Genomic DNA, 19,843 nt, shown 5'->3' with positions numbered 1-19,843 from the left:
GTGACACTTGACGCTCTGAACTGCCAGGCCCTCTTCGCTCCGGAGAATATGCTTTGCCCAGCAAGCTGGAAAGATAGGTTCAGATGGACCTGCTAAAAGTGCCTTGTTGTCTCCCTTTGATGTATTTGTGTCTTTCCCCTGTTCCAGGAAAATTTTGTATACACTTGAGAAGATGAAGACACTGAACAAAATAGCTGGTGTTGAATACTTTGTTTTGCTTTGTAATGCAGAGGTTATACCTGCAATGAGATAGGACTGGACGGGACTGTCATACTGGACCCTGTCCTGCTCGTGGGGCTAAAGGAACCTTTCTCTAACATGCATAAAACAAATACATTTTTAAAGGGCAATAAAAGTGGTGAGATTTGAAACCATTATATTAATCATGTGTGTGAAATTGTATCGGAACCCACCTTACGGGGGGGCGCAGTATGTTGATGCAGATTCCTGATATGTTCGACTTGAATGCAATTCTTCTGTACAGTACAGGCTGATTCACTGAGGTGCCGATCCAAAGCACAGAGAAGCCAATGAAAAGCTTCCTGTGGATTTCAATGGGCCATGGGCACTTTGGTAGTCAACCTGCTATGCCAGTTCAGCCTCTGACCCCATTAAGGGGCTGGTCCTGGAAGCTGTCTATTTGAGGAGCCCCAGTTGAAGATAAGTCACCTCCGTTTGCAGGACTGGACCATGACAGAAAACATCATTAAGAGACAATCCAAAAAAACTTGAAATCGAATACAATGCTGCATGGAACAACAGCCCCAGGCTAAACCGATACTTGTTGCATTTCTGTATTGCTGCACTCCACAGGGTGTTTTGGGTAGGCAAAATATGCAGGATCAGGCTCTTCCTCGTGATGAGAGCTTCGCTCCTTCTTCTTTTATTATTTCTTTGCCTTTCTGTTGGGCTGCACAAACAGAAATGATTTAAGCCCCACAATGCCCCGGGAGGTAATTAAGTGGCATATTATTTTTATTTTGCAGATGGGAAAACTGAGGCACAGAGCTATGCAAGCTCTGATTCTGCACTGAAAGCTGTGCAGGTGGGAGGTTCGGTGGGGTGGGGGGGGAACCCAGGTTTAAGCAAAAATAAAATCTATCCACCTGGAAAGAGCAGAAACTGCCAGGAATGGTGCCACCTGGTGCTTTACTTGGCTACTGTATTCTATTCTATATGGGTTGTTATACCATGCTCAGCAGATCTATGTACTGAGACCTGCCAACTCATTTCACAGATGCCACTGACCTGCCGTCTTCCATTCACCAGCAGCCTGCTCCATTTGTGCCCATCTGAGCCAGGCTGACCTTTCCGCTGTATATCTGAGCCAGCTGTAGAGCCAAGCCCTCAGTGTGTGCTGCGTGGAAGGAAAGGGGTATGTTTGCTTGGACCAGGCCCTACATTTTCAAGCCTTAAGATTCTAAGTGGTTTTCTCCCCGAGGGCAATATAACTGCAAGTCTGCTCTTCCGATCTGCTGATTTACCTGGAGGCGACTGAAATTTCACAAAGATGGGTCTGAACTTCCTTAGTGTAGCTAGGAATTGTGCCAGTCAGCTGATCGCGCCTGGCCTGCAGCCACCGGGCTAACCCTTCCTTGCACTTTTAGCTCTGAGCAAGGGACCTGCCGTGTTTTAGAGCACATCAGTGAGTCCAGGGGGTGGGGTGGGGGGAGCTTCTTGTAGCTAAAGCAAAGGGGGCAGAGCAAACTGCCATACAAATGTGAGAACCTGGTGGGAGTTTGGACAGAAGAGCTGGGGGTGGGGGGCTATGATGGATTTGTGCTTAGTGCCCAGCTCCACCCCCCAGTGAATTAATAAAGCCTGGATTCCCTGAAGATAGTTACAGAATCCAGGATACACCGACCAGCTGCCTGATTGCTTCAGTCAAAACACAAGGGGCCAAATCACCAGCTAGTGTAAATCAGGCAGCTCCAGCGAAGTCTATGGACTACCCCAGCTGAGGCCATTGTGTCATGGAACAGTATTTGTTAGGAGAGGCTGTGACTGTCCACAGAGCCTAGTGTAGTTAGGTGCCCCAATGAAACCATCTCTCACCTGTTGGAGTCATAGACTGTCTGAGCAACGTTTGGGGTCTGACCCTGCAGGCCTTAATCAGGTACTGCTCCCACTGATTCAGAGCCGCAGGGCTGGGCTCAGGCAAAGTTTGGCGCCAAAGAGAAAGTGAGCCACTCGTTACCACTGCTAGAAAAGCAACACAAGCTGTCACTTCCTCTATGGCACTGGGGAGACGTAGGGTGAGAAAGTGGAGGGAATGCAGCAGGGAAGAACAATCAAGTAATCAGGGGATTGTTGGGGGGGCTGATTGAAAAAGAGAGAATAAAGGATTTCAGAGTGACCAGCTTGTAAGTGGGAACTTGAGAACTCTTTGCAAACCCTGGAAGTGTGCAACATCTCAGCTGGGGTGTGGAATTATTTAGGGTGGCATTATTTATCAGGAGGACAGAACTAGGGATCAGGGGGTGGAATTAAGCTGAAAACACTCCTAGGGGTTAGTGAATGAGGCAGAGGAATAAACTCTCCCAGGAAAGGGGTGGAAACCTGAGGCCTGGGGAAATTTAACCCTAGACTGGCCAGGAGGCTAGCTAATAAGCTCAACCCTGCATCAGCCCAAGAGGGAAGCAGTCTGGTTGGTCTCGTAGGACTTCCAGCTGTAACACCTTCATGCTTCTGTGTCTTTATATTTAGCTTTCAGAGTAACAGCCGTGTTAGTCTATATTCGCAAAAAGAAAAGGAGTACTTGTGGCACCTTAGAGACTAACCAATTTATTTGAGCATAAGCTTTCGTGAGCTACAGCTCACTTCATGCATCCGATGAAGTGAGCTGTAGCTCACGAAAGCTTATGCTCAAATAAATTGGTTAGTCTCTAAGGTGTCACAAGTCCTCCTTTTCTTTTTATATTTAGCAGAACTATGGCCACAAGTGACCCCCAAACACCATAAATGCCTTGAGACTGAAGAAGGGGAAAACAGTGGAAAGCTGCAGCACCAATGCCCCCCAGGTGTTTGTACCAGGGCCTTAACCAACGGGGTTTTCATTTGGGTAAAAAAACTACAACAAAGCGGGTTGTGCAGAGGGTGACACTGCCTTGGTGAAGTGTCAGTGACTTCTCATTGGCCAAAGGGTTTGCTTATTGCTGACCTGCTGCTTCCTTTCAGCGCATTCAGCCTCTCTCCCTTCTCAGTAGCTTCCTGAGAGGGGCTCTCTAAGCAGGGGAAATGAAGTCACTGCTGCCGGCTGTCTTGGTGCTGACCTTTTTTGATCTAAGAGCAGCAGATGACAGAAAGCATTCTCCCTGCAGCAACCCCCTCGGGGACTCGGGCCCAGTCTCGGAGACGGCCTTCTCTGCTACGGCCCCCCGCTTCAACGCTGAGGAAGCCTATTCTGCCCATATGCCTGAGCACCTTCAATGTGATGCCTGCAGAGCGATAGCCTTCCAGGTGAGTTCCCGCCCCGCAAGCATTAGGGCCACTGGGCCTCAGCGGCCCGGGACAAAGGCCCACACAGAAACGCATTAAAATCTGAAGCAAATCAGTGGATCACAGAACTGAGGGTTCACCTGATGATAGTGACTGTAGTTACACTGGTTTCAGAGTAACAGCCGTGTTAGTCTGTATTCGCAAACAGAAAAGGAGGACTTGTGGCACCTTAGAGACTAACCAATTTATTAGAGCATAAGCTTTCGTGAGCTACAGCTCACTTCATCAGATGCACTGAAGTTTATAATACAGTGACTGTAGTTACATTGTAGTAATTAGTGTATAGTTATAGTGTGGTTATGCTTCCAATACATGGAGATACTATTAACAGTCAAGTGAACTCCATGACTGAATTACTTGTTGTTACCCTTTTAGGGTCACTCTTAACACATGACACTACAACAACTGTGAAACGGTAGTTTTGGGTACAGGTACCTAGCCTGAAATCCTATACCCAGACAGTGAAGTAACTGGGTTACCCTCTAGCATTCCGCTGTAACTGCCGTGTAATTACAAGTCAGTGTATTATAACGTATGAGCAAAAGGAGAGATGGACAAGACCTGTTAGAGTCTCTATTTTGTTGTTGTTACTGTTATTACATAGCAACCCCCTGTCATGGACCAGGAGAGAACAAGAAGACAGTCCCTCCCCTTGCAGGATCCTTACACAGGGATTTCCAATGCTGCTCAGCTGATTTTGCTGCTGGTATTTCCACCTGATTGACAGAGGAGTCCATTGGCACAGAGAGGCTGTATATGCCCCCCACCCTCCTGCCAGCCAGAGGAGCATGGGCCTCTTGGTTGTCCTGTGGAGGAACTTCTGAAGGCTCAATGGGTGGGTTGGATTAGGCTCTCACCTTCCGTGACCAGAGTAACCCAGCCCTAAATCTCTATGGGGCAAACCCTACCTTATCCTCCAGCGCTGGGATGGGCTCTGCCCATCACTGAAGCACACAGGTTCTGCTGCTCAGGGAGCGAGGGGGCAGGCACTGAGAGTCAGAGCATGAAGGGGGATCAGAATACCAGAGCTGAGATCTGCCAGGCAGAGCTAAGAGGAGAATCCGGCTCTAAAATCTTGGTAAAGGAATTTTTGCCAGAGCTGCTTCCCTTGCCCACATTCCTAGAAACTGTGAGGGAAGAGGAATGGGTCAGCGGCCACTGTCTAGGGAAAGCCAGGGGAACAATGTCCATTCAGTCTCCCTGGCATGAAGCAGGCATTTCCTGGGCCAGAGATTTAGGACTCAGTCCTGCAATTGGATTCTCTAGCACTGGCTCTCCTGGGTATTTCTCCCCTTCCTCTGGTATAAATTCCGCAGTTGATGCAAGTGACTTGTAATATGTAACCCAGATTTAATGGCCTTTTATTTACTTTTTATGGTTGACATTGTGGACCGGGTACAAATTGCTGTGCCTGGCTATAAACCAAAGTTATATGCATCCCACACCGCTTTGCTGTAATAATCTTCTGGCTCAGCAAGGCACTCTGAGGCCAGATTTTGAGAACCTGGCCCCCAACACAATTTAGCACCCACTGTTATTCGGAGGCACAGTTTATGTTGTAGACACCTTATCCTCTCAGCCCATTCAGGGACTTTCCCATCCAAATGCCATGTGCCACACTCAGAAAAACTCACTCCAAATCACCTCCTTAAAGTGCAGCTCTGCTCTGCAAAGTAACCCTGCAAAAGTGCAGCTTCTTACTTGGCAGATCTGTTCCTCATGGGTGTCGGAGCTGAGTTTATCTAGACTTGCTCTGAGCAGGGTTAGGCAATGCAGCAGCTAAATTCCAGCACCTTGTCTACACTAGAGCTGCCCTGGAGTTAGTAATGGTGTGAAGACATGTTAAGGGGGAAAGGCTAGAGTAGACAAGTGGTGCGGAGTCTTTCCGCTAACTTCAATGCCCTTTGGATCACGCCATTGTGAAACAAATGTTCAGTCCTAACAATGGCACAGCACCTTCCATCTAAAGCTCTCAAGGTGCTTCCTAAGCATGACTGAATTAAGCTTCGCCCCCCCTCCCCCAAAAGCTAGGTGGGAATGGACATACGGCTACCAGTGACCTGTCCTGAGCCGAAGTACTGGGCCTTCCCTGGGCTCCTGGCAGTCCTGCTCTCCTCCGGCTTATCTCCTTAGCAAAGCAGCATATCTGCATTGAACTCCGAGGCAGGAGCAACTGCTGAGGGCCTTGAGTCCCTGTATTTCAGACAGCCATGCTGCGCTGCACAGGAACTAATGCAGGAGAGCCCAGCTCCCCGGGAGACACAGGGGTGAGGCATTCATAGCTTGCCAGTCCAACATGGGCAGTTGCAGAAGTTAAATCTACATTAGAGGATGTCCCTGGTGTATTAAAAAGAAAACCTCCTCTTGCAGAGATGCTGCCGTTAACAGCTGGCTCACAGCCGTCCCAAAGCAGCCTCTGTTTTCCCGCTAGAGGGTAAAAATGGATTTATGCAAATCACCCCAACCAGAAGCCTGCAGGTGCAGAGCGTCCCGGGAGAAAATCCCCGAGAAAACAGCCACACAGCTGCTTTCAATAGCCTTCGCTGGGCTCAGGCTGCAGTCAAGCCATACCAGCCCTGTGCGAGTCTGACTACAGCCCCTTCTGGCTGAGATCTCACAGCTCTTTCCTACCCAGGAATTCAGCCTTGCAATCCCCTGTAGGAGGTAGGGAAGCATTTATGCCCCATCCCTCAGAGGGTTAGGTGATTTGGCCATGTTCATGCAGCAAGTCAGTGGCAAAGCTGGTCATAGATCCCCCGCAGGAGCCCTGATCACTGACCAGCTGCTGTGTCTGTGCCCAATGCCTTTCTGCCCATGAGCTAATGAATGGGTTTCTTTTGCTGCATCCAGCATCCTGCACAGCTCACCGCTCTGACGTAGTACTAGAGCCCCCAGCTCTCTGGACTTGGCTCATTGATAGAGACTGTTGCATTGGGAACACTTTAGTGGTCTAGCTCAGCTCCTCAGAGGTCTTCAGGCACCTGACTCCCTTTGACTTCAATGGGAACTCAGCCATAGTGCCTATGCCTGGCTCAAAGTGTGTGTGTTCTGTGCTGGGCTGGCAGCCCCCTAGATAAAGCACTGCTAAGAGCAGCGCAAGCTCCCTCCCATCATGCCCTGCTTCCCTACATGTGCGTCAGACCTGGCCCGGAGGGACCACTCCTACAGGAGAGTGGGGGGTGCAGGCTCCTTGACCCAGAGCAGACAGCCAAGGAGAAAGCCAAGGCTGTAGCTGCTCTGAGTTACAGGGGTGGTTGCTGAGAGCTAAGACTGAGGCCCACCAAACTCATTACACATGTTCAGCAAACAGCTGCAAATGGGCACTGACACCCTGACACTATGGCAGGGTGCTGTGGTGACTGAAACAGGTCCTTTCCAACCATGCAGAATAAAGACGAGCTGAGCTGCAGCTGCCCCTGAGAGTAACTATTTTTTGGCTCTTGTGCCAGGCTTTGCCAAACAGCTTGGCATGTTGGGTATTGATAAATCAGTCCCTTGTTTAGGTGCTGAGCTCTAGCTAGCCTCACCTCTGTTGTGAGTGCTGAGCCTTCAATACCTAGCCTTTCAGCTTGGCAGGGTAGCACAGGGCTCATAAGAATTAGAGAGGGAGGGGCCTTAGGCCATCCAATGCAGGTTGTTGTCTTCCTATCTCTTTGTCCAGCTCTCTCTTCTCCATCGTTCCGCGCCCCCCTCCACCAGTCTCTTTCATCTGCCATCCTTCAGGGCCAATGCCTGTTTGGTTTTCTGTTGGCCTCAGGCTTTGCTCCAAACGTTTGCTAACAGGTGGCCTGCTGCTGCCTCTGCATGCCCACTGCAGCTGAGCCTTACTGGTATGTGAGGGGAGGATGTAAACTTATTTTAGCTTCTGGCCTGAAAGAAAGGAAACTCCGGGCAAGTGTTCGAGGACCACGTTGCAGACAGGCTCCTGCCCCCACTCACGTGCAAAATGGACTGGAGGCGTTGCTGCACAGCAATCCCTCGGCCTGTGCATCCATCCGTCCATCCCTCACACACTCACCGCTTCCCCCAGGGGTTTGGAGGGAGGGGACACGTGGTGTGTCCCACTTTTAAGCAGATTATTTAACGAGCTGATTTGCATTTTGAAAAGACTGCCCATATAACTTTCAGCTTCAGTCTGTGGGCAACAAGCCCTGGCCCCAGCAGTGGCCATGCACGGAGCTGCACAAACCTTGGCATTAGGGGCTTATGTTCTAGAGAGCGCCAGGGGGCTAGGGATATGGGTGGATGCTGGCAGGTGCCAGAAGGGGAACCAGGGGTCAATGCTGTTCCCTGCTCCCCTTTGGTCCCTGCTCCCGCAGCGGCTGCTTCCTGGGTTGAATCCAGCAGGGGGTGCAGCACAGGGTGAGAGAAAGGGGTCTTCTGGCTGCCTGTGACTGAACCCCTGGTGGCCACCAGCTGCAATTGCAGGCCAGGCCTGTAGGATGGTTGGTGGCTTTGCTACCAGCTCAGTCCCCTCCAGCGCACTCTGCTCCCCGCCTGTCCAGCCAGGCCCTGCCTTCCCCACACCCAAATCCCCCCAGTCAGTGGGGGGTGGCTGAGGCAGGCCAGGGTAGAGTCAGAGCTGCCTAGTTAGGAGTCCCAGCTGCAGTCTCCAGCCTGCCCAGCTGGGGACTGATGAGACCTGCTGGCCGAGCCCAGCAGCTGTTAGGCCGCTGGCACAGGAAGGGGGAAGGAGCTGGACAAAAGCTGGGGAGAGACATTGTTTCCTCCATTGACACCCCCCCGAAAGTTGGGGATATATGTTGGGGGAGGGATAGCTCAGTGGTTGGAGCATTGGCCTGCTAAACCCAGGGTTGTAAGCTCAATTCTTGAGGGGGCCATTTAGAGATGACCTCCTGAGGTCCCTTCCAACCCTGATACTCTATGACAGACACAGCCAGGCTGGCTTTAGGAGCTGCTCCTGAGCAGCCCCATTGACTGGGGCAGGCTTGGTAGGGCTTCCTAGCCAGTACTGGCATGGCTGCACCAGTGCAGGTCTGAGTGCCTCCTGGGTTCCTCCTCCATGCATCCCAAGGGGAAGGGATGGATCCTTCCACAGTAGGGTTCCAACTTTCTAATTGCTGAAAACCGAATACGCTTGCCCAGCCCCCTGCCCCACTTCTTCCCCCGAGGCCCCGCCCCTGCTCACTCCTCACCCCCCTCCCTCCATCGCTCACTCTGCCAGGACACACCTGGCTGGGAGGAGCTGACACAGAGCTTGCCCAATCAGGGCACTGCGAGGGCTGGGGCAGGGAAATCAGGGCAGAAGGGGGTTGGACAGGATCCCCACCACCACCAGGTGGCGGCACCTACCTCTTGGAGCCCGATCTGGAAGCCAGCCACTGCTGTGTCAGGCGTCCCAGGTGAGCGGAGAGCAGTGGCTCCAGCCGCAGCTGCTGCTCTTCCTACCCCCAGTGGCGAAGGCCAGTTACTGTGGCCAACTGGACTTTTAGCATCTGGTCAGCACAGCTGACCAGACGCTGCCAAATTCCTTTTTCAGCTGGACATTCTGGTTGAAAACCAGGCACATGGCAGCCCGATTCCACAGAGCAGGAGTCAAGGCCTGGAAAGAGTTAGTGACTTGCTCTAGAAGAGCCAAGAATTGAACCCAGCTCTTCTGAGTGCAGGGCCTTACCAATGACCCTTACACCACGGGCTGGAAGGGGCAGACATAGAGGCATGACACAGGAATCTCCTTATGCCAGGAGACCCTGGGAGTCATTTATCATCTGTTTACACCAGCAGAATGGTTTCAAGGGGCCACATCAGTTTGGAAGATTGGACCCTGTGTGTGTAATTTAAATATATGGGTGAGGTACCCTGGCTAGACACCATGAAAGCCCGCAGGTTTGTTTGTGTGTGCACTGTCACATCCGCTCGGTGTTTCCCTTCCACGAAAATCTAGGCACTAGAAGCACATTCAGACAAGTGGGTTTGGGCGTCCCCTGACCAGAGCAGGGCTGTGCATTGCTAACATCCCCACCATGCTTCATGGAGCAGTGTTCCCTCCTTAATATTATATCAGTCTCAGCTGACCGGTCTCTGTCTTGTATTGAAGATGCAGAAATACCTGACAAAAGCAGAATCCAAACGGTCATCTGCTAAAGCGCCGGCCGCTCGCCTCAGCGAGTCCGAATATGTGGACACACTGGAGAACAGCTGCTCGCAGAGCTGGGAAAGGTGAGTCAGCGCACGCGTTGATCTGAACCCATCATATGTGCGTGGTAGCCAGTATATCTGCCCAGCGTAGCCCAGCCTGCTCTCCTCCTCAGCCCCCAGAAAGGAATTGAGCTGCACTTCGGGACCCAGCAAAGCTAAACTCAGAGAGGCCCGTGAGCATTTCCAGGGAGATGCCTGCTGATGCGTCAGATGGGAATGGGAAGGGCACCAGGCTCCCCACAGCAACTCAGTCCTCAGCAGTCCAGGGGGAGCTTAGAATGGCTCAGGGAAGGTCATATTTAGACAGCACAGATGATCAAGGCAGGTCTTGGATTAGTGGGATTTCTTCAGACTGGGGAGTCGTGCTCCAAGCCCAAAGCAAAGGGTGATGGGGGGGCACGGAACCACCCTTAGGCACAGCCCCATGCTCCGTGGCCCCTTAGGCACAGCACCGTGATCCTGGAAGGTGCTCAGCACCCATGGAAGACACCAGGAACCTGGGTGAACTGTCTCCCAGAGGTGCTTAGCACCTGGCAGCACTGGGCCCTGAGCAGGCTGGTAGCCTTTGTATTTCCCCAGCATCATTCAGCCTTGTGGTCTCCTCACTTAGGGCAGCAGCTCCCTGGCCTTTCTCACTGGAAAAGGTGGTTGCCGTCTCAGCTGGACTGACGTCCCAGCCCCAAACACCTGACCCAGGCAGGCAAGGCTGTCAGTGCTGTTCGGTCAGCCTGGATCGCAGCTGGTTGGGAAAGGGGCTCTGCAGGCCCCCCAGCCTGGTGAGCCGACCAGTGACCAAAACAACAGTGCAGACCTGCGGCTGCTTCTCAGAGTGTTAGTCCCGCCCACGAGCCAGGCCACCAGTGCCTGGGCCAGCCCTTCCCAAACTCCGAGACCCGGGTGAGCCAGCTCCTTTGGGCCTCTGCCGCCCCAGAGACAGCCCGGGCACCTGACACTGGCTTTCCTGAGTCCTAGGCAGCGCCCTGACCACTGGCCCATCCTTCCTCTCTACAGGGACAAGTCTGGGCTTTGTTGTCATGTAGACCAGCCCTATGTGAGAGCTGCCAGGAAGCCAGGCACTGTACAGGGTCCTGCAAGATGTGTGGGGAAATTTTTCTGCCTGCTGAAACTTGACCCACTATGACACAGCTAGCCCTGCTCCTGGGAAATGGGCCTGGAGCCTTGAAGAGGCTCAGGACCCAATTTGACGAGACAGTGCCAGGAGCTCCCCTTTCCTGCCCACCCTGGGCAAGGCAGGCCCAGCTCCCCCCTCTTTCCACTGCAGGTGTGAGATCTCCAGTGGGCGGTGGGAAGGGGGCTGCACCCCCTGCCCTGGGTGTAGACTGGGAGGTATGCTGCAGCGCCCTCAGAGCTGGCAGAGGTGTGTCTCCAGTGTGAGCTCCCCATCCTGGCTGACTGCCACAGCCCTGCCTACGGCCTCCAGCCACGCTCTGGCCCCTCCACACTCCCTTTAGCTCACTCAAGGGTGCCAGGGGACAGAGCCCTGTGCTCGGAGAGCGGCCTGTTGTGTGAGGCTCAGCCCTGCACTACCCTGGCACTCAGAGCACTGGGATCCAGGGCTGCAATTCAGGCCCACCCTGGAGACAGGGGCCAGCTGTGCCGCTCAGCTCTGGAGCTGCCCATCTCGACAGCTCCCGAGGGCTCAGCTCTGAGCTTTGGGCTCCAGCCCAGCCCTGCAATTGATCAAAGTTCAGATTCAAGCCAACCTCAGGGAGGGTGTTTTATTTAGCTGCCGGCAAATTCCCAAGGTTCAGTGACATGTAACAACAGGAACATAAACAAGGGGGTTAATAGATTCCTGCTTACAGGCCCCCCATGTAATCAGAGGAAAGGCCTGGGCTGCCCTCCCCTCACTAGCCCCAACCACCAACTGCTTGGCCTCACACTCCCCTTCCCCAGGGGACTTGGGGTTTGTGTGGAGCAGCTGCTTCCTCACAGCTTCTTAAAGGCACAGACTCATGTTTCATGTCACCATCACTGTGACTTTGTGATGTTCCCTCTTCTCTCCCCAGCTATGGAGTGAAAGAAGTGGGGGGTGTGAAACGCTTCGCAGGGCCTGGCCTGGAGAGCCAGGAGACCATGAGTGTCATGATGACGGGTGGACCATGGCCAGCAAGGTAAGCCCAGAGCCAGGCAAACAAGAGTGGGGGGCTGGGGAGCGTGTTAATGGAGGAGTAGCCTTGGGGGGCACAGCAAAATTTGAAATACCAAATGCAATTCCCTGCTGTATTTGGGGGGAACAACCCCCCCTAGAAGCCAACTGGCTGTTTTTCTGGATGCTAAATGGGTTGCCAGTGGCAAACTGGGCTCTATTAATGGTGCCTTCCAAAAGAAATGGAAACGGGGCTTGCACAGGTCCCCCGGGGCTCTCGCTCCCAACCAGGGACCAGCCTGAGCCTCCACTTCCTGCTGAGTACCAAAGGAGAGAGGGCAGCTGCTGAGCATGCTCTCCACACCTGACTCCCAGACTGGCACTGTGACACGAGTAATGTTTGCAGAAGTGCCCAAAGGCCAGATTTTAAACGGGTTTTGGTGCCTAACTCCCAATTTAGATGCCTAAATACCTATAAGAGTCCGGGCCTGAGTCCCATTTTCCACGGTGAACATTGCCAACCTTGTGCCAAGCAGTAGCAGATTTCGGAGCCATGCACGTTGGCGGAGAAATCCATGGCCCTGAGTCTGGATATTTTTGTAGTGTCACTTATTTGTTGATACTCTTTGTGCCAGTCCAGGAATGGCGGTGTTCACACAGCACCCAAACAATCCCCTCTTGCAGAAATCTCAGCCCCAGTGAGCAACTCTAGCTCAGGAGATTAAGGCAGAGAGCAAACTTGCTAGATGTTTGCAACAGCTCCCCGCAAAGAAACTAGATCACAACCCTGCATTGCTTCCAACTCCATGTATGGCTTACACGCTGAGATAAACAACCTGTTGTCCTGTGTGTGACAGCGCCACCTGGTGGCACCTGCCATAACAATGACGTGAATTCCTGTTTCTGTTTCTCTTGTCTTTGTAGGTTATATAAGCTGTGCCACAGCTACCTGGGTGAATTTGGGGAAGAGCAGATCTACGAGGAGTACCGACGCAGGCCGGCTGCCTTGGCAGAGTTCCTGTGCGCCGAAGAGCAGAGCACCTGTACAAGACTTCGCAACACCAAGGGCAAAAGCCTAAACAAAGCGAAGGCTCTGCAGATTGAGCTGTAGTTCTGCTCCCGCTCAGGGAAGATTGGCAAGTAGGGCTAAGCTGACGAGTGTATTCCATCAGCCTGGCTTCTGCCAAGGCAGATTGGCCATCAAAGGAGACCAATGTGATGTTTCTGGGCTTTCCCCCAAAAAAGAAATGCTTCCAGGCTCTTTTACATTGTTGCTATTGCTTAAAAAAGATCAATCCCTGTAGCTTCGTAGGGCTGACAGGCAACCCAATAATAACAAACCACCGTGTGCATCCGGGCAACCCAGTAATAACAAACCACCGTGTACCTCCGGGCAACCCAATAATAACAAACCACCGTGTACATCCGGGCAACCCAATAATAACAAACCACCGTGTACCTCCGGGCAACCCAATAATAACAAACCAAAATATACAGTCAGGCAACCAAATAATAACAACCCAATATGTAAATCCAGGCAACCCTATCATAACAAAACAACACATACAGTCAGGCAGTTTTATAAGAATAAAATTATATTCTTAGCCCAGCAATTATTTATTGGCAACCCTAAAATAAACCAACACACATATATAATTACACATCATATATCAATCCAATGCCAGAAACACATGGTGGCAGATCCTCAGTGTAAATTATCATAGCTTCAGCAAAGTCTGTTGGAGCTGGGCTGTAGTCAATGGCACTCTGACAATTTCCACCTGCTGAGGCTCTGCCCCTTAGATCTCATATAAGCTCAGTAAACTGAAATAGTTACATCCAGCCTGCTTTTTAGAAGCCCCGACTCCTCACAGGTCCCTTTGACTTCCTTTCCCGCATTGAGGCATGGGGCATATGTAGGTTTGCTGCTGAATTCCTCAGGTTTCTAGCTGTACATTCTATAAATAATGCATTTTACTAACTATATGAGTATAAATCAATGGCCCATCATTTCCCACTGTATCTCACATCTTTAAAAAGAAAAGGAGGACTTGTGGCACCTTAGAGACTAACCAATTTATTAGAGCATAAGCTTTCGTGAGCTACAGCTCACTTCCTCAGATGCATATCGTGGAAACTGCCAAGGCATCTTTAAGTCATTCTCAGAAGGTCATTTCAATGATCGTCAACCCTATGGCGCCCATGGTGCAAATACATGTGTTTCAGGTGGTTTGAAAAATCTCTTTCTAGGCTGTTCCCTCGTATGGGCTAGTGCCCATTGCCTGGCAGCACTAAGGTGTCTCCTCCATCACCCTAACTGAGCACAAGGGCATTGATGGCTTAAGTCAGTGTGGAAACTTTCTGTCTTTGTTTAGGTGGAGGGGTTTTAAGTGCATTTGGGGGCCTTTTACTCACTGTATGATCAATTGTTTTCCCTTGGCTATTCTTCCCCTGTTATTTCTATCTAATTTTAGGCTGCCTGTCTTTTGCTCATCACCTGTGGGCTCAACAGGTGACCCTGCTGCCCTATCTTCCCAGCACTTAGGGACGTTTCAACCCTTTTCCACCTAACTTCCTTCACTTCTTCCTTCACAGTGGGATATTTCTGACAGCGAGAGTCATTCCTTTGGAATGTTTCCAGTTATTAGCTGCTTCCTTTTGTGGCTCACAGACCTGCAGTCTGATGAGCAGGTTGTGCATTTCATACTTTGTTCTGATCCTGTTCTAGGTTCCTGCTTTACATTGTTAAGTTCTAGCTGGCCGAGTGTCTGGGCTGAATGGCGCTGTTATTTCAGGGGATGGTTTGTTTTATAAAACATGATGGCCTGAAAACTGGTTTATTTTGCCACAGAAAAATACAATGAAAATTAAAGAAAACTTGAAAATGTTGACATGTCATTGAAAAATCAAAAAAGTTTGTCTGAAAAGCAAAAAGTGTTTGGTTTTCAGTTTTTCAATGAAAACTCAAAATATCCCAGGGAAAGCAGCCACTTTTGGGGAAAAAATTTATTGAGTTGAAAACTCAATTTTCTGTCAAAAACCTGCTGAGATCAAAAAATTTTGACCAGCCCTACTCATGGGCCTGGCTTAGTAAAAGGCTCAGGACAGTGGGAGCTGAGCACTCTGGGAGATCTGGCCTGATCTTGTGTAGTGCTGAGCACGTCCTGAGCCAGCATTCTTCAGCTCTGATTACTGTCAGTAGGAGTTGGAGGCACTTAGCACCTGGCTGGATGAGTCCCTGCTTGTGTGTGTTCAGGCATTTGTGGAAATGTTCACAAGTGCTGAAAGTTTTCCCAGCTTAGCAAAGAGCGTGCTCGTCTGTAAAGCATGTTGTTCGTTAGCCTTTCATGTAACAACTTTTAATGATTCAACCATTTGCAGCTGATTAAAATGGTTCATTCTTCCAATCAGGGAATGGAACAATGTCATGTGACTTTTGGTAATCGACTACATGCCCCAAACAAGGAATAGTCTGAGTGAACTGTTCACAATCGACTTACGGTCTGAAAATTATTCACTCCAACACATTCACTGAAAAAAAGCCTAGACTGATTCATACACTGTTCTCTAACCAAGAAAGGGTCTGATGTCACGATGCATACTGTACATAATGAATAGCTCAACCAGTTCATGAAATGAGACCGTTTGTAGATCCTCTGTTGGGATCATCACATACTCTGACTTTTTTTACATTGTCCCTTTAAAGAGCCATTGACAAAACCAAAAGAAAAAGTGTAATGTTTTCCAAAGTGCCTATGTCACGTCGGAGTCTAGGACTCATTAAAAGTCAAAGGGCATTAGGCACTTTTTCAAATCAGATTTAGTTCACTTACACACTTTTGAAAATTTTACCCACAGCCTATGGCTGAATGAGCGCTGGCATCAAACTGAAAATGAGGGCCCGAGTCTGCTCCCCCTTATATTAGTGTAACAACACTGCAATGGAGTTGCTCCTGTTTTACACCAGTGTTAATGAGAGAAGAATAAGGCCCTAGGGCTTTGGCTACATGGGAAGGTTTTGCAGTATAGCCTAAAGTGTGAATTTAAACCATTATAATTCTACCAGCATAACTCCCTCTATGGACACTCATACCAGAATAAGTGTGTCCACACAGGAGGTTGGCTATGCAGTATAACTATAGCCATGTAACTGGCACAACTTTCCCATGTAGACAAGGCCTTAGTTAAGTCAAGTCAAGTTCTAATATGCTCCACGGCCATTATAGCATCCCTCCTCATTCTACATGAGAATAGCTACTACATTCATGTACAATGTTACCATGTCCCGTAGGGCTGAGTGCTCAAAGAATTAGATACCTAAATACCTCTGAGAGTATAGTCCAGACTCATCTTCCCATCACGCAGCCCAAGCAGTGCTGGGCAAGGCAAGTAGGGGAGCATTGCCTTGTGCAGCATCACTTTGCATTGGGTCACTTGACCGCTGCAGGTGGCTTCAGGGGCAGTGACCAGCAGCCATCAGATGACAGCATGGCCAAGGGCTGTGGGAGCAGAGCAGGCAGCTATCCAAAAGCACTGGGCCTCCATGCAGATGGCATTGGCCTCTGCAGGTGTCCAAAGAACTGTGCAGAACTTAGCAACATTTACAGGACTAGGGGGCCAAACCCCCAGCTAGAGCCCTGTTCTTCCCAGCCCCTTAGGGAATGAGTTGGAGCAACTCTGGTAGTTTTCTGCCCCCTAGCTTGGCTTTTAATGTGGCCACCAAAAATTAGAGATGAAGAAGACATCTTTGGTCATCAAGTCAATCCCTGCCAGCATAGGATTGTACTTTGGTGCTTATCTATACATGGTGTTTGTATCACTATAACTCCAAGCCTCTAGTGTGGATGCAGTTATACTGCTGCTTATAGTTAAAGCAGTACAAAATCTGGTGTAGACCAGCCCTTATAGGGTCATTCTCAAGTGTGTTGCTCAGGCCAGTTCCCCACCATTCAAGCACTGGGCCTTGCAGTGCTTCCCATGGGGTTTCTCTCATTCCAGATGGGATTCCCAGATGAGCAGCCCATCCCATCTTTGTCCCAGATCCCACATTTGCCATCCTTCTGGATGCATCAAGAGCTAGGTTTCCTCTTTGTGATGGCAGTTAACATGACTAATTCCACTCTGTGTGTGATGGGGTGTCCACACCACACAAGGCAGAGCAGGCTGCACCTTGGGGAGAGCACAGGATTGAAAGGTTGATTGATGATGGAGCCCAGCGGAGAAGGAACAGGTAGGGCTGGTATAAAGCCAGGAAGTTCACAGCAGAAAGAGGCTTCAGGAGAAGTAGTCTGCAATCACCCCCTGGGAGAAGGGAGTTTGGGCTGGTAAACCCAGAGGAGTCAGAAGACGTAGGAAGGAGTCCAGGGCAATAGCAGCAGGGTCTGGGAGAAAGCAGACCATAATTGCTAGACATAGGGTCCCTGGACTGGATCCTGGAGTAGAGGGTGGGCCGGGTTAGAAGTGGTGCAGACTGGACAGTGGAGCAGAAGACTGCCTGGGACTGTTGTACAATAGGACTTTGCAACCGCAGAATGGGAGAACTATAATGACCTGGCCTGAGGGCCAAGCCATGAAGAGAGAGCCTCCTGAGTCACACAGAGAGAGGGAGGGAGGTGGCAAGGTGTGTGAATGAGCGGCAGCAGTGGGTGTTGGACCCAGAAGGAGCTGGTCCCCAGAGAAGCCAGGAGGAGGTGCCCTAGTAGTGAGTGGACCCTGTGACACCTTGCCCTCTCCCATAGTCCTAGCCCCGTCATCAGCTGGGACTTGGAAAACATTAGCTCCCCCATCCATCAGCAAACATTCTTTAACATCTAATGTTGCAGTTAATGCTTAATTTCATAGCAACCTTTGTAACTAATAGGCTACTAGAGAGAATCGGTGTGAATCATGGATAGACACGGGTACAGAGACTTTATGCCAACAGCAGCACAAGCCTGGGGCTGCGGACACCTTCCCACCAGCCTCCTGCCACCCTTGAGCTTTAGATGGTGAAAGACCCGGGATGGACAGCTCTGGTGACCAATTACTCTGGGTCTTCACAGCATAGACAGTGGCAGCACAAGCATCTTCCATATTCCCAGCCATTGTGACTCACCCCTGGCCTGGAGACACCAGTGTGAAAGGAGAGTTTGGTCTGCATGGCCCATTCAGTCCTTGGCCTATCTACTGTAGTGGTTAGCCACTGGGAACTGGATCAGCACCACCAAACAGCAGGATGACGGTGCTGACTTTCAGCTGCTGAGGTCCAGGAACAGATTAGAACCAGCATTATCAGGCCATGCCTTTAAGGGTGTGTCAACTCTGGGAGAAGTAGCTCCCTGAGAAATGGGCTGTGCCCCTTTTCTGTGGGTCGAGGCATGTAAGCTGAGGGCCTGGTGCTGAACATAAACTGGGGTGAATCTCTGCTAACGATTCCCACCCATCCACAAGTTTTGTCGGGAACGCTTTTTCAAGAGAGAAATGCTTTTATGGGAAGGAGGAAGCTGTGGTGTTGTGAGATACAGGCCAGGTCTACACTAGAAATATTTGCCAAGGCAATGATGTTGTGGGCGGGGCCTGATTTTTACCACATTTCTGCATGGTCCAAGCCAAGACATTGGGATAAAAACCCAGGTCCAGAGCTGACTTGCCCCAAAGTTTGGGGCTGTCCTCTGACCGATGGTGAATCTGTTTGTAAAACAGCTGTGGTGTTTGCAGACCTGAAATGCCCATGTTGGGCTTGTCAGTATAATGTCTAGCCCTGAGGCAAGCATGACCCCAAATGGAGTGTGCGTTGGAACTACTCAAGGCTGTAGCTTTGCCTGTGCAATGCACTGCTCTGTTTGCTCCTTGGGGGTCCCCCTGGGGAAGCCAACTCTGTGTAGCTGCCTCTTGAGTTGGGGAGGGTGTCTGAGATCTATGAGACCTATGGGGAAACACTCCACCTCTTGTTGTCGGGTGATCTGGGACTTGGGATCACTGGGTTGTGTTCCCAGCTCTGCATCACCTTGGACAAGTAAGCAAAGGGCCTGCCACGCAATCCTTCCTTCATGAAAAAGGAGTGAAAGGCTAAGCCCTATTTGCCGTGCCTCAGTTTCCCTGTCTATAAAAGGAGGGTGTAAGAGGCTCAGTTCATTGATGTCTTTAGCATGCTGAGGACCCTGGGAGGGAAGCACAAAGTGCTGTTATTTAAGGAGCAGTAAATGCCTCCCATACTTAGTAAGGAGGACTGCAGCCTGCAGCCTGCTGGTCCCACATCTGCCATCCCACAAAGATCCCGCTGTCCAGAATATAGAACACGAGCCTCTAAACATTTGGAGCAATAACACAGCTCTGATCTCATCAGCATGGACCTCCTGCCAAGTTAGCAGCTGGGGTAGAGGAAAGTAATCAGTGTCTGTAATAACCTCCACCAGTCCCCACTGGCTCAAGGTGAAAGGCAGCTGGAGCAGTAGCCTAAGAACAGGTCTGTCTAAGGTCATTTGTGCCTTCTTTGTTCTCATGGCATGACACTGACATATCGCTGCACTCTCCTCTCCCACACAGACACCCTGGAGCAGCGGCTCTTTGCCCGCTGCTGTTGCTTGGCTCTGAGAAGCAGCAATGCCCATCAGCTTTGCCTGCCTACTTTAAAGACATCCCCCCACCTCCAATCACTGGCTCTAAAGGCATCAAGGTTTTGTGGGCACCAAGATCCAGACTTGCACACAGTCATTTTCCAGGCTCTAAAATATCCAGGTACCTTTTGTTATTTCTCTTTCTGCCTGTCCAGGTTCCATCCTCTGTAACAGGAAGTGCCATGGAACAATCTCTGATCCAGAGATGGCCAGTCCAGAGTTCAGCACGTGTCTGAGGTTTAGGGGTGTTCTGACTGGATTTGGAAAAGTCTGCTGGGCCCGAACCAAAACCCCAGATCCAAACACCCACTGCATTGTGGAACGTCGCATCTGGGGGGATCTGCTTCCAAACCAGAACCACCTGCCCAATGAATGTACACCGCACGCAGATCTAAGAGCCTCTGACTGGGGACGCTCCAGTGGGCTGACACATCAGAGAGTACAAGAGTGGGCACAGATACATTGGCCCAGCAGGATGGTG

The 19,843-nt window shown here is 50.7% G+C and overlaps 1 protein-coding gene and 1 long non-coding RNA gene across 2 annotated transcripts in view; one reads left to right on the top strand and one right to left on the bottom strand.

The window, feature by feature from the left end:
• LOC140915766 (uncharacterized) overlaps positions 1–19,820 on the bottom strand; it is a 62,222-nt gene extending 42,402 nt beyond the window's left edge. Inside the window, exon 1 of the long non-coding RNA XR_012160277.1 lies at positions 19,488–19,820. This is a non-coding gene — a long non-coding RNA (uncharacterized LOC140915766). The remainder of the gene's footprint in view (positions 1–19,487) is intronic.
• On the top strand, positions 3,214–15,467 carry MZB1 (marginal zone B and B1 cell specific protein). Its single transcript, XM_073356023.2, has 4 exons — positions 3,214–3,459; positions 9,557–9,678; positions 11,688–11,792; positions 12,692–15,467. The coding sequence occupies exons 1-4, from the start codon at positions 3,238–3,240 to the stop codon at positions 12,876–12,878; spliced, it is 636 nt and encodes a 211-aa protein (XP_073212124.1). The 5' UTR covers positions 3,214–3,237; the 3' UTR covers positions 12,879–15,467.
• Positions 19,821–19,843: the final 23 nt, after the last annotated feature.

The sequence above is a fragment of the Lepidochelys kempii genome, chromosome 8 (assembly GCF_965140285.1).
Source record: "Lepidochelys kempii isolate rLepKem1 chromosome 8, rLepKem1.hap1, whole genome shotgun sequence".
NCBI lineage: Eukaryota > Metazoa > Chordata > Testudines > Cheloniidae > Lepidochelys > Lepidochelys kempii.
The sequence above is the reverse complement of the archived record's forward strand: the minus strand, read 5'-3'. Positions and strand labels throughout refer to the sequence as shown.

Bases quoted from the DNA above. Each gene is read 5' to 3' on its own strand.
- MZB1 (XM_073356023.2), top strand. From the start codon at position 3,238: ATGAAGTCACTGCTGCCGGCTGTCTTGGTGCTGACCTTTTTTGATCTA. The intron at 9,679-11,687 runs GTGAGTCAGCGC...TTCTCTCCCCAG, and splicing joins TGCTCGCAGAGCTGGGAAAG to CTATGGAGTGAAAGAAGTGG. The intron at 11,793-12,691 runs GTAAGCCCAGAG...TTGTCTTTGTAG, and splicing joins GGTGGACCATGGCCAGCAAG to GTTATATAAGCTGTGCCACA.